General features: G+C 30.9%; 1 protein-coding gene across 5 annotated transcripts in view; it reads right to left on the bottom strand.

Moving 5' to 3' along the window:
- Positions 1 to 384: 384 nt before the first annotated feature.
- Positions 385 to 14445, bottom strand: part of LOC111708784 (substance-P receptor) — a 40269-nt gene continuing 26208 nt past the window's right edge. For 3 of the 5 annotated variants that reach the window (XM_023482262.1, XM_023482263.1, XM_023482261.1), the window contains exons 9-13: positions 13597 to 13751; positions 12027 to 12195; positions 6667 to 6723; positions 6158 to 6263; positions 938 to 1376 (exon numbers count right to left, since the gene is read on the bottom strand). In XM_023482262.1, coding sequence (XP_023338030.1) covers positions 1301 to 1376; positions 6158 to 6263; positions 6667 to 6723; positions 12027 to 12195; positions 13597 to 13751 — 563 coding nt within the window. In that variant the 3' untranslated portion in view covers positions 938 to 1300. Of the gene's footprint in view, positions 511 to 937; positions 1377 to 6157; positions 6264 to 6666; positions 6724 to 12026; positions 12196 to 13596; positions 13752 to 14445 lie in introns of those variants that run through there. The other 2 variants (XM_023482258.1, XM_023482260.1) reach the window with 2 other exon arrangements.

Here is a 14445-nt window from a genome sequence, read left to right as displayed (position 1 = left end):
ATCTTATTATCTTGTTTTCTTGTTATCTTATTATCTGATTATTTGATTTTATTCATTACTTGAAATTTCTAAGGGATTCAACATCTGGCTGCAAAGATTAAGGATTTAGCGAACCATATGTTTGTCAAAAATTCAATTCTTTATTAAAATAATTTTAATGTGAGATTTTCCAAAAAATGAGAACATTTTCATGAGAAATTAAAATTTGATACATATTTTGATTTGTTGTTGGTTTTCATATTTCATATAATCAGTTATGCATATGGTATAAAGTTTAAGCTATTAATCTAATACTGGCAATCTACAGTTTTATATTATTATATTATTATTATATAATTTGGCATATTTTCTGCAGATGCTCTTGTTAAATTGTTTTGACAAATATCATGTTTCCTCTTATATTTACATCTATATAAGTACACACGTGGGAAAGTACATTTTACAAATATATATAATGATTACTAAATGCTACCAGAAACATTCAAAAGTTAGGGCACTCTGACAATTATACTTGAGATCATTTTAATCCATTCATCGAGGATTAACTAAGGATTTGGAAGGATTAGAATACTGTAAGGAAGAATTAGAAACGCTATGCTGAATGCCGATTGAATAAGGAAAGGGTGAGAAAAAATGGAAAGAAAGGATAAGTGAAAGGTTACGAAGGATAAAGAAGTCTTAAAACGGAAACCCACAGGATTAAGAAGGACTGTAACAGATATACAAAGGATTAAGAAGGATTAAAATGGATATACAAAGGATTAAGAAGGACTAGAACGGATATACAATAAATTAAGAAGGATTAAAATGGACATACAAAGGATTAAGAAGGATTATAACGGATATACAAAGGATTAAGAAGGATTAGAACGGATATACAAAGGATTAAGAAGGATTAGAATGGATATATAAAGGATTAAGAAGGATTAGAACGGATATACAAGATTAGAACGGATATACAAAGGATTAAGAAGGATTAGAATGGATATATAAAGGATTAAGAAGGATTAGAACGGATATACAAAGGATTAAGAAGGACTAGAACGGATATAGGAAAGATTAATAAAGACTAGAACGGATATAGGAAGGAATAGAACGGGACTAGGAATGATTAGAGCTGTACTAAGAATGATTTAAACTGAACTAGAAAGTATTAGAACGGGATTAGGAAGGATTAGAACGGGCTTAGGTAGGATTAGAACGGGATTAGGTAGGATTAGAACGGGATTAGGTAGGATTAGAACGGGATTAGGAAGGATTAGAACGGGATTATGTAGGATTAGAACGGGTTTAGGTAGGATTAGAACGGGGTTGTATTTGTCTCCTCCTGGAAACCTTCTCCTTCTCGTCTACTGTTTATCTCAAGTTCTACAACCCTGAACATAAACACTAGAATTAATAATATTTATTTAATATAAGCTCCTGGTAAAACATTTTATTTTACAAGACAAAAAAATAGAAAAATTTCAATATTTAAAAATTTTTTAATCGGATAGTCATAGACATTAGTCATATTATGCAACTTATGCATCAAGAGTCACAGTGTTCAGAACTAAAAGGCACTTGTGCAATGTTGTGCAAACTACAGGAAAGTTTCAAAATTGGAAAAAATAAAATTAAATGAAATTTTTAAAAAAAAGAGTAGATACTAAATAAACACCCAAATGTATCCAATTCTATTATGGATAATACGGCCTGCAATTCCCTAGTGGAGAGGGTGGCTTTATCTATATATATACTTTGCTTGTCTGTCTGTCTGTTTGTATCTAATTAACGTCAAAATGTCTAAACCGATCGAGCCCAAATTTTGTGTGGGACATCACATGACCCTAGGGAAGTTTTATGAATGATCAAAATTTCAAAAATTAGCCTCAACAAAATTCGATTTTCATTTAATTTTCAAATTTTCATTTGATGAAATACGCAAACTTTTGATATTATTTTACAGTGTAAACAAAGAGGAAATGTTCACAATGGAAATAGAAGATGGGTGCTAAGGTTTAGATAAATGCACAAAACTTTTAATTAATATTTTCACCAAACATCTGAGACTTATAACAATATTTCTGAAGGCAGAAAGCATCACTTTCCTTTGCTTTAATGTTTATCACATATCCCATAAATACGAATACAATAAGTGAATTTGCATAATGTCGTTTCTTATCATAAAGAAATTGAGTCTTTTTCACAAACTCTGATTTCTTAATTCCTAAATCTTTAGAACCCATGATGTTGTAGAACTGAGATATTTCAAATTATGAATTATGTTAGATAGATAAATATAGTGTTCAACAAATTTGGTTTTGTGACAAAGGTCCAATTCCTTTATGCTCAATTGCTGCGAATATAATGTGTTTTAATGAAGCAATGACGCAATTTTAAACAATTTAGCGCCAAATCATATAGAGCTGTTTTTTATTGTTCTGCGTCAGAGCATATTATTGCTCTTTACAAAAGAAATTAAACTAATTTTATTCCAAAAGAAAACTTAAAATCTCAACACAAAATATTGTTTGATTATATTTAGTAAATTACTCATATTCCTCTGCGAGCAGTTTGGGAAAATACGCGACAGCATTATATTATCCTTCTTTTTATATAACGATTATGGCGTCGCTGAAATCTGAAAAATTCCTTTTTAAAAATTGTATTATAAAATATGGGATCTACATTATACAGTGTGAATTTCAGAAAAAAAATCCCTAGAAAACCTCAAAAAATCAGCAATATCTTTTTACTTACTTAATCTTGAATTGCAAAAATTGGCCAATATTTTTTAAACAAAAGTATTTTTTACCAGAAAAAATGTGTCCCAATATAATTCTAGATTAAAACCAAGCAACTCATTCCAGATGTGCAATATAATTTATTGTTATAAATTAGAATGTCAAAAACATTAAACACTCTTGTTTGATTTACTCTCATCTAATACAGAGAAGTCAAATTACACGGAACTTTCCTATTTGGAATACTTACAAAAGTTGAAGGGTAAAAGGTGTTAACAAGGGCGGAGCGATCGCTGAACTACCAACCACCGGTTCAAACCTTGAATCATCGATTCAAAGTTAAATATTCCGATCGATGATTCCGGTCTTGAACCTGCGGGCGCGCGAATAAAGGTAGTTCAGCTACCTCTTCTCTTCATTCGGTCCCTTGGGTATATTTTTAAATTAATAAATAATAATGAACATGAGAAAATAATATTCCTCCCACCTATACATCACGAATTTTTTGTATCTCGCCAATCTTTAATGTTTACATTCGGTAAATATATTCTGCCAGAAGCTACAAGTTTTAAAACTATTTGAAACAATCTCTAAAGATAAAAAAATTCCCCAATTCAATTTGAACATTTTGATTTTCGTCAAATAGACTGTATATTGTGTAAACTCAAGAAATATTTTGTTATTTAGGATTAACATAGTATTTAGAATATAGAGAGGGGAATAGGTTTTATTTTCATTTTCCCTTGGCGTTTAAGAAGTAAACAGCAACGTGTTATTTTGTAAAAAACAGTTATTGGCCAGGCAACAGATTTGTTATTGTAGTTCTTGATCTTCTTCATCTACAAAGTTACCCACAAGGGTGTGACTGAAATGACGACTGTACGGAATTTATACTGTCTGTTTCCTTAAATATTCAAGATTACCTATAGTTTCCTTCTGAAACCAAAAATAAGTCGCTAAAAAACTATATTGCACAAGGACTTAATTTAACCATGGGATTGTCATATTTGAGGTTTTGAAGTCGTCTTTACAGTTTCAGTCTTTGTGGGTATTCCTGTATTCTATTACGTCACAGTAAATGTAAACAATTCCTCTCCGTAGTTCTCCTCTACTGTATCCAGACATTTATAAAAACTATGCATCATATTTCAAGACCGTGTCAACTCTGAAGCGTCACAACGCTTTCCCCTTTAGTTTTGATTAAACTTTTTTTGTAGACTAGAGGACATTGTTATTAAAATCCTAATATACTTTTGTTAGAGAGATTGCAGGGGTTTTGGTTCTATGTGGAGAAAACTGCGTTGCGATGAATACTGTTAAGCGAATTAACTACTAAGTTGCCAAATACAATTTATCCCAATTAAGATATGATTATGATTATAATTAGAAATAAGTTAGAAATAAGCTTCATGTTTAAATAAAGAACTGTTAAGAAAAGGGATATCTTAGTTTTGAAATCCTTCCTTTTGGAATTCTCCCCATGGACAAGTTATGATTGTTTGTTTGTCTGATTGGGCGTAATCCCTTCCAGTTGTTTACACTCAAACAAATATTAAAAAAAAAATTTTAATAGAAAATGTTTTTGTTAAAAAAGAACATGTATGTAATATTTTAATATTAAAAACCGCTCTGTCCAGATAAATTTTTTACCTAATCTAACTCAAAATATTGGATATTAATGAATTTATTCATTTACCACTTTTGCCCAGAAGTGCACAAAAATCAAGAAAAGGGGGGGGGGAATAAGCTAAATAATATTATAGGATAGAGGTGGGGAGGAAGGCCAGCCACAACAATATCTAGTCCGAGCCACATTCTCCTCATTTTCTCGTCCTAGCCACCTCAAATCCTCGTCCTTCCAATATTATTTTTTAAAAGTCCTCCAAGATAACACTATTTTTTAAGAATCGGGCCACGTTAGAGCATACATGATATATTGAATTTTAGTAAATCTAAACAATAGTTTCAATTGAATCAAAGTTTTCGAGTTATATAATGTCCTTAAAAATGTTCCCCTGTTTTACGAGCATTTTCAGATATTCCTGGTGTAGAATGCCGCAAATAATTCCGAGGTTATAGAACTTTAATCTTTTTTGTTAAAATTATAGTGAAAACCATATTTTTTCCGGGTGGTTTCATGGGGAAAATTATAGGCAGAGGCATGCGAAATATTTATTTTATATCACTAAGGTTGGCTATTACGGAGGAAGAAGAGTTTTAAGTTTTACCTAAATAAAGTTTGACATCATTCTCATGTCTCTAAAGATTCAAACATGATCTAATCATTGCAATACTTTAGTCTATCCATATTTTATGCCCTAACGTGGCCAGATTTGTTAAAAATAGTTTTATCTTCATGAATTAGAAACTTTAAAACACATAGTAATCAAAGGATGAGGATTTCGAAGTGGTTCGGACGAGAAAATGAGGAGAATGTGGCTCGGACGAGATATTGTTGTGGCTGGCCTTCCTCCCCTCGTTAGAGCCTAACTCTTGGCACATCAAAAATACTAATTTCCAGCCTCGGTCACGCGTTGTACTTTTATTAAACAAAATTTTAGTTGTCCATCCAATAGAATATCAGCGTTTTATCTGATGTGTTTCAGAACCAATGAAACCTAGAGAAACTGTATACTGACAGTGTTTTGGAAGTTATATAGAGGAGTTAAATTTAAATCTCAGACGAGAAGTGTAAGTGTCTGTTGCACATTGGGATAAAAACCGGTTTAATCTACTTTTTATCTGAAATTGCACAAACTCTCATTCTGATACAAATTCAATTTGAACGGATCTGTTGTTTTTATCTTTTCTAGCTCCATCCGACAATGCAGCTTCATTTTAAATAATTTTTTTACATAACACCAATTATCAACTCCGCTTCATTTCAATTACCCGGCCAATTTTTATTCATTTAAAGTAATCTGAGTGCACAGACAGAATTTACAAGGCAAAATATGAGGGTACACCAAATGAATCGTAATAATGGTAAGTTATGCAAGTTTTAAGTAATTTATTTTTTATTTTATTCATCTTTTTTTAGTTATTGATTTAGGAGATAAACAATAAGCGCAAGGAAAACCCTATGCTCTACAAGATTAAATGGTTAAAAGGTTGGTCATTCTGGGTAATAATGTCTAGATTGATTAGTTTAAAAACACTGAGAGTTAAAATCCTTGAAACGAAAATTATCACGTGACTTGCTCAAGTTTTTGTCACTGACTTTAAATTTGCAGATCTAGAGAACGATCATAATCATAATAAAAAGTTTAAAATAGCAAATACGAAAAATCCACATTTAGTTCGGGCTCACTGGAATTATAACCTGTAGTTTACTGCGGCATTTTTTATTTTTTCGTCTAAATGTTTTTTTTTGTATTCTATACACGAATTTCTGCAATATTGCGGATACTTTTTAAATCTAGATGACTAACCTCGGGGGTTGCAGATTCCGCAGAGCTATAGGTCGAGGCTGATTCAGAGGTCGAGGCTGATTCTTTAATGAACCTCGTCTCCAAGATACGCGGCGCTGAACTGAAGCTAAATACGAAAAAACTAAAATTTTCATTTTGTTTGATTTTTTATAAAATATTTGTTAATACGAACTACATGAACAATAATTTATATCTTGCAGATTCTTATTAAAACTATATTAAATATTTAATTTTTAATGAAAATATTACCTTTCAGCTTTGAAATAATGTTTCAATAACACAAAAATTTAACGTATATAAGTTATAACTCGTGTCACAACAAAAGTAAAGCACATATATAGATTTTAAATTTAAAAAATGTATTCTTTCTCTTCGAAAGCTTTACACATTTACTACATAAGATACTAACCCCCTACACCTCGGAACCAGGTATATAAAGGTGTAGATGAGTTAAACAGTAAACATTAAAACATCTATACATCCATTAATACATATATACAATATAAAACCTGTATCAAGGGGTAAAGTTTGTAACCGGGGGGATCGGTTGGAACAGCTCGGTAAATCTAGATTAATTAAACCTAATCTTGGATAATTAATGTGTTCATCAAAATTACCACTATTAATTAAACTTCTGTCTTAAAGTTAATTAATTTCATTAAAATATTAAATTCGGAAGATTTTCATTTATAATTCGAAAAATGTTCCCGTAAAAAGTTGTTATTAAACAATGTCTTCATTAAATCTTTCCAAGTTTTTCATTTCTTGTCCTCCATCCTTATTCTTTAATTAATATCCTTGATCCTTGATCGTATTTAATTTTGTAAAAAGTTTGACTTGATCTGTCTGAACGTGAGTAGGTATATATTAGCAAATATTGGGTTTAATATTTCTTCACAAGTTCGTTTCAGATAGAAATTAATACCGGCAAATATTTTACAGTGCATACAGTGCACCACACCGTTCAAACAAGAAGATAGATATACAGTATATTCATCAATTATTTCAGGATAGATAGACAGTATATCCATCCATTATTTCAGGATAGATAGACATTATATCCATCCATTATTTCAGGATAGATATAAGGATAGATAGACAGTATATCCATCCATTATTTCTGGATAGATAGAAAGATAGATAGATAGACAGTATATTTATCCATTATTTCTGGATAGATAGAAAGATAGATAGAAAATATATCCATCCATTATTTCTGGATAGACAGAAAGATAGATATAAAGTATATCCATCCATTATTTCTGGATAGATAGAAAGATAGATATAAAGTATATCCATCCATTATTTCTGGATAGATAGAAAGATAGATAGACAGTATATCCATCCATTATTTCAGATAGAAGGATAGATAGACANTATTTTTAATCCTACATCCTTCATCTTTAATCCTAGATCCTTAGACAGTATGTCCATCCATTATTTCAGGATAGATAGAATGATAGATAGACAAAATATCCATCCATTATTTCAGAATAGATAGAAGGATACATAGACAGTATATCCATCCATTATTTCAGGATACTTTTTGGAGCTTAATGGAATTGTCTATGTTGTATCATGTGATTTTATGCTTAAAAATTGGCTTGATGGAACTTTTAAACAGTAATCCATTATTTTTAAACAGTAATCCATTATGAAATGAGGAGTTTTATTTATCCTTAAAATTAATCATTTAATTTTAAAAGGAATTTTTAGAAAACGAGTAATGGAATTTATGAGAACTGAACTCCGCTTTTCTGTATATTTTAGATAGGAAAATGACGGATTGTACTAATCAAGGTTTTATTAAGGTTTCATGTTTTGAATGCTTGTAAAGGAACTGAACTTTTGCCACAAACTCTGACTTGCTATAACCCCTATATCTTTGCAACCCGAAGTCGTAAACCTTTGATATATTTCAAAATATGAATTATGTTAGATCAAATTGTCTAAGTTTGAAATATCAAAGGTTTACACCATCATATCGCAAAGATATAGAGATAATAAAATATGTGTTTGTGGCAAAAACTCAGTTCCTTTGTCTATTGAGTCTTTGCCACTAACTCTGATTCTCTGACCCTTTTAAAATTTGCAACCCGATGTCTAAATCCTTAGATTTTCAAACAATGAATTCTGTTAGATTAAATAATCAAGTTTTCAAAAATAAAAGAACTAGAAGAATCCATTCTTTTACCCATCGGGAAGCTATTCAGGAACTTAACAGGTTACAGAATGTTTGTTATTCAACAGATATATCCTAGTGCACCCTGAGACATGGAAAAAGTTAGGATACAGATAAACAATCCAATGAAAGAGTTAAAGACCCCCCCCCCCCAGCTTTGGACAGGTTGAGGCATAAATTCAATTCCAACTTTCTTTAATTCAGTTTTTTAGATTGTAAGTTTCCAAGGATGTCTGCCAAATAAATCTTCACATATATTCTATATAGCGCAGGAAACTTTAGATGGAGTTATAAAGCTTCAATGCATCTCATTTAAAGGTTTCCAGACACCGAATTTAAAGGGAGTGACCGGCAATGTATGGTAGTTGAACTGAGAATGTAGTATTGCGGAGAATTTATTTTAAGGATTCATTAGAGACATATAAAACGTTTTAATGATGTTTATTAATTACTGAGTTTGAGCGCAACGTCGACGTGGAAAGTCATCCATTTGGGTGGTTAAAATTTGAGAATCGATTTTTTCGATTAATTAGATGTTTAGGAACATATTTCTCAATTGAAATTTTCTCAAAAAATCAATGTTAGAATCAATTATTTCTTTTCATCATTATATTGAATTTCTTATTCTTATAAATTTGTTTTCAGATTTCTTCAAATTCTTCAAATGTCGTCTTTATAATAAAAATTCCCGAAATTCTACAAAAAAAGTTAGTGAACAATGATACATTACAGAAACCAATAACTGAATAAAATTACATTTTTTCGATGATAATAGTTAATTTTTATGTTCTCAACCTGTTTCTAAACAACTTATTAGTTTACTGTAGAATCTTTACTACATTTTTCGTTGTCGTTATTGAATAATTTTTTTAAAAACCGATTTGTTAAATCATCCCACAAACATTAACAATCTGAGGTTTTTAAAGATTGAATTTGCGCTCTTGACGAACAAGTAAGCACTGTGAAAACGTCTCATTGATCTCAAATGATTCCTAAAAAATGTCTCCACAAAACTACATTCTCAGTTCAACTTCCCTACATTGCCGGTCACTCCCTTAAATGAATTTAAGCTGCGTCGCTGAACCATATACTGCAGTCGGTTTAAATTTGAAGCACCGGTTCAAAGTTGAAGATTTAGGAAGGGTTTGAATAAGTGATTCCAATTTTAACCAGCACGGCGGAAGGCAGCTAAATTCATTTAATTCGGTCTCAGGTCAGACATAATCCTAATCCTTCATCTTTAATCCTAGATCCTTGATCTTAATTCTAAGATCCTTGATCTTAATTCTAAGAACCTTAATCTTAAATCTTAGATCCTTCATCTTTTATCCTAGATTATTCATATTTAGTCATAGAACATTCATCTATAATCCCAGATCCTTTTTATAGATCCTTTATCTTAAATCATATATCCTTCATATTTCATCATAGATCCTTCATTTTTAATCCTGTATTTTTCATCTTTAATCCTATATCTTTCATATTTAATCCTAGACCGTTAATTTTTATCCCAGATCCTTAATCTTAAATCCTAAATATTTGATCTATAATCCCAGATCCTTCATATTTATCCTAGATCCCTGATCTTAAATTTTAGATCCTTCATCTTTAATACTGGATCCTTTATCTATAATCCTGAATTCTTGAGGTTAAATCCTTGATCCTTCAACTTTAATCCTAGATCCTTGATCTTCAATCCTAGATCCTTGATCTTCAATCCTAGTTCCTTGATCCTTAATCCTAGATCCTTCATCTTTAATCCTAGATCCTTTATCTATAATCCTAGAATCTTTATTTTTAATCCTACATCCTTCATCTTTAATCCTAGATCCTTCATCTTTCATCCTAGATCCTTTATCTTTAATCCTAGATCTTAAATTTCTATTCCTGGATTTTTCATCTTTGATCATAGATCCTCAATCTTAAATCCTAGATCGTTCATTGTAAATCAAGTATCCTTCCTATTTATCAATCCTTCATCCTTAATAATGGATCCTGTTTACTTTATCCTAGATTCAATATCTATCTATCAATTAATGTAATTAATGACGAGTGTAAAGTGTACACTGTACACTCACAGCAATTAAGGCATTATCTATAAGGTGTTATAGAAATGTTTCCAAAGGCATTTTCCCATGTAGCAACTTCCCAAGGGTATTTTACCAAGTCCTATATTCTCAAATATGCAATTTCTCAAGCAGCTCGACCCCCTAGTCTTTTCTAGCCGCAGCGGTCGACCCCTAGCCATCCTAGTCGCTGCTATAAGCCCCCATTGCAGCGGGTGACCCTTTACAGAAAAGTTGTCACTTGGGAAGTTGTCACTTGGAAAGTTGCCACTTGGGAAAATGTCACTTGGGAAGTCGTGGTTGGAAAAATACCGTTTGGAAAATATCTAACCACTGCAAACTAATGAGAAGAGAAGGTTAAAGGGACAGACCGGCCATGTAAGGAAGTTGAACTGAGTATGCAGTGTTGTGGAAAGCTTCTTTTGAATTCATTTGAGACATATTAAACTTTTTAAAGATCTATAAATCCTGAGTTTGAGCGCAAATTCGACGTTCAAAACTCCTACTTTGGGGGTGGATACGTTTACAGAATTAGTTTTTTTTAATTATTAAATAACGACAAGGAAAAATAAAGTAAAAATTATAGAGTAATATAATTAGATGGTTAGGAACATATTTCTCTAAAAAAAATTGTCAATAAATCAATGCTAAAATCGATTATTTCGTTTTTAATATTATATTGAATTTCTTATTTTATTTGAATTTATTCGCAGATTTCTTTAAATTCTTCAAATGTCGTCTTTTCAATAATAGTTCTAGAAAATCTGCAGAAAATAGAAACTAATAATTGAACAAGATTACTTATTTTCGATGATAAGATTAATTTTTATTTTCTCAACATGTTCCTGTACATGACGTCTGTAGTTTATTGTAGAACTTTTTTTTACATTATATGTCGTCGTTATTTAATAATTTTAAAAAAACTAAAAAAGGTTTACAGCATGATGTTTCAAAACTAGAGTTAGAAGCAAGTAATCAGTTTCTTTCTCAAACAAACAAATTAATCTTTTTTTCCCTTGTTTTAGATAAATAGTTTCAAGGTTTGAAACCCTCATTTTTTCCGAATTTTTATATAATTGATATTTATGATACTTATAATGATTTTAACAATCTGAGATTTTTACAGATAATACTTTGTCTAAAAACTAAAAAAAAAACATAAAATCTACGGTGGTCCCCAAAATTATGTAGAAAAGAAAGTCGACCTAAATCCAATTCAAAAATGAATTTGTGAACACGTATTTTCGTAGATCCATATTGAATTGTTTTAACAGGGATTATTTCGGAAAACAAAATTTAAATTATGATTTTATGATTTGTTTTAAAATTGGTTACCCCTTTAAATTGTGTTACCCCTTTAAAACTATCTTATAAAAAAAAGTGGTGGATGTATTTCACATTATTCTCGAGACCACTGTATTTTGAATATTGAATATGGTTTCCTTGTACAATGCTACACTGTGTATATAGTATTATATAATATATAATATATAATAATATATTATCACAAACTAATAAAGGATCATCGTTTTCCAGCAGAAATACTTCCTATACATATCTCTTTATAATATTATATAATTCTAAACAAACATTTACTATTTTATTTATTTCGGATACTTACAGTTTCTGTCCATATCTCTGTTTATCTCCTTGTTGTTGCAGGAGAGCATGTTAATGAAGGACTGCCTAAAGTTGTTGCTGAAGATGACGTATATGATAGGATTGAGCATGGTGTGAGAGTACGACATGAATTCAATCCAGAACTTGTATGATCCCAACCAGCTGGGCAGCTAAAAAAAGAGATTTTAAAAATTATTTTCTTTTTTCCGCTGAAATTAAAAAAAATAGTTCTTTCTCCATGCTAACTTTTTTCCAATTCTCTTTTCTCTGCTGTTTCTTTTTATCTTACACTTTATTTTATTTCGTTTTCCCAATCTACTTTTTTCCTCTCAAATTCTCCAAGTCTTCCCTTTTATATTTTTCCCATTTTTCTCCATATTTTCTTTCCTTTTCATTTTTCACCCATTATGTCCTGTTTTTTTGTGTTTCTTATATTTTTTAGATCTTCCCCCCGTTCATTTCTTATTCTCTTTGCTATTTTTTTATTCTTCTGATTCTTATAATTCCCAATGGTAACCCTTTTCCCATGATTGGATTCCCTTCCTATTCCTCCAAATTTTATGTCATATACTGCTTCTTCTCTGCTTCATAGATTTTATGCTTTTAACTTTTTATGTTTTTGGTTTTATCCGTTCCTACTTTAAATTCAAGTCCTTCTACTGTATATTGAATTCCTTTCAGGATCTACGCAGCATCACGTTCCTTCTCTTTTCAACATATTTTAACGATAAACAGGATTTATATATATGTTCTACATTTTCAATATATATATAAAGTAGTGTTATCTCTATTTGTATGTAACCCTTGACATTTTTGCCTATATTTTAATTTGGGGAACAACGGGATTGTTCTAAGCGTAGTTTAAAGATTCTCAGTTGAGTAGGTGGACTTTTTTAGCAAACGTTTCAGGAAAAACTGGGTTCCCAAGCTATTATATTAAATTCTATAGTCTTCTTTTAACTACCATTGAGAAGGAAATTGAGTCTTTGCCACATATTCAAATTTTCTAATCTCTATGTCTTTGCAACCTAATGGTGTAAATCTTTAAAACTTAGATTATTAAACATTGAGTTACAAAAATATAGGGATTAGATAATCAGAGTTTGTTTTAAAGACGATCAATTCCTTTTCCTGAGAACACAATTGTGTAACATTAGATCTAATTAAATATTTCTTTTTCCCTTTTCACAATATTAGATATTACTCTTGCATACCATTATCGGAGGGGATTTATGAAAAAAAATATCCCTGTTCAAACAGAATTTTGAAATAAATATTTTTTCAATAAATTTCTGAGAATTGACCAGTTCTTCAAAAGATGTTTGTATCTTTTATACATTTAAAGCAGGAATTGCTGTTTGTCTGTTTGTTAGTTTGAATGTCCAATCATAACTCATGAACATCTTGACTGCTACTCGGTTGAACCATGGGAATGGTTTGGTTTAAGAATTTTAAGTTGAGTGGGTTGACTGTTATAGATACAGTTTATTTTCCAGGAAAAGCTGGGTTCCCAATAGAGTCTAATATATGCTTGTAAAAAATTTAGAGCGCTTCGCGCTTCTTTTAATCACCTGAGCATCTGTTCTAAAGATTGCAGACGCCATGAGTAGTTGAATAGGAGAGCAGCATACAACAAATACAAGGAGAACCATAACAACCATCTTCACTACTTTACGTTTCTGCTGAGACTGATAGGTTAGGTTCTGTCTACCCTCTACACGTTCTCCTGTAATATATGGTATCTACATGAGACTGATATGTCAGGTTCTGTCTACCCTCTACATGTTCTCCTGGAATATATTGTATCTTCATGAGACTGATATATCAGGTTCTGTCTACCCTCTACACGTTCTCCTGGAATATATGGTATCTACATGAGACTGATAGGTTAGGTTCTGTCTACCCTCTACACGTTCTCCTGTAATATATGGTATCTACATGAGACTGATATGTCAGGTTCTGTCTACCCTCTACATGTTCTCCTGGAATATATTGTATCTGCATGAGACTGATATATAACGTTCTGTCTACCCTTTACACGTTCTCCTGGAGTATATGTATCTACAGATCTATGTATTATTGAAAACTTAACTTTTGGAATAGTTGTTGTGTAAGTTTTTTAATAAAAAATTCTCAAGTCTACTTTAATAATCTAACAATATGTTTACAAGAATTCTCAGGAAACTTGTAGCTTTTAAGGAGACTGACCAATCTCTTTTAAATTCTGAAACCACTAATGTACAAGAAATCATTATAATTACAATACTCCTTTATTTTCTGTTCTATATCCTTCCCTACGATTATTTTTCTCTAGATTTCTTCCTGATGTTAACTAATGAATGATATTTTGATCCCTTCTAAACCTAGATCATTCCCAGGATTATTATTGATCTATCCTAGTATTTTTTATGTATCCTTGT

Source organism: Eurytemora carolleeae, unplaced genomic scaffold (assembly GCF_000591075.1).
Source record: "Eurytemora carolleeae unplaced genomic scaffold, Eaff_2.0 scaffold908, whole genome shotgun sequence".
In the NCBI taxonomy this organism is placed as follows: Eukaryota; Metazoa; Arthropoda; class Copepoda; order Calanoida; family Temoridae; genus Eurytemora; species Eurytemora carolleeae.
This window is presented reverse-complemented; position numbering and strand designations above follow the sequence as displayed.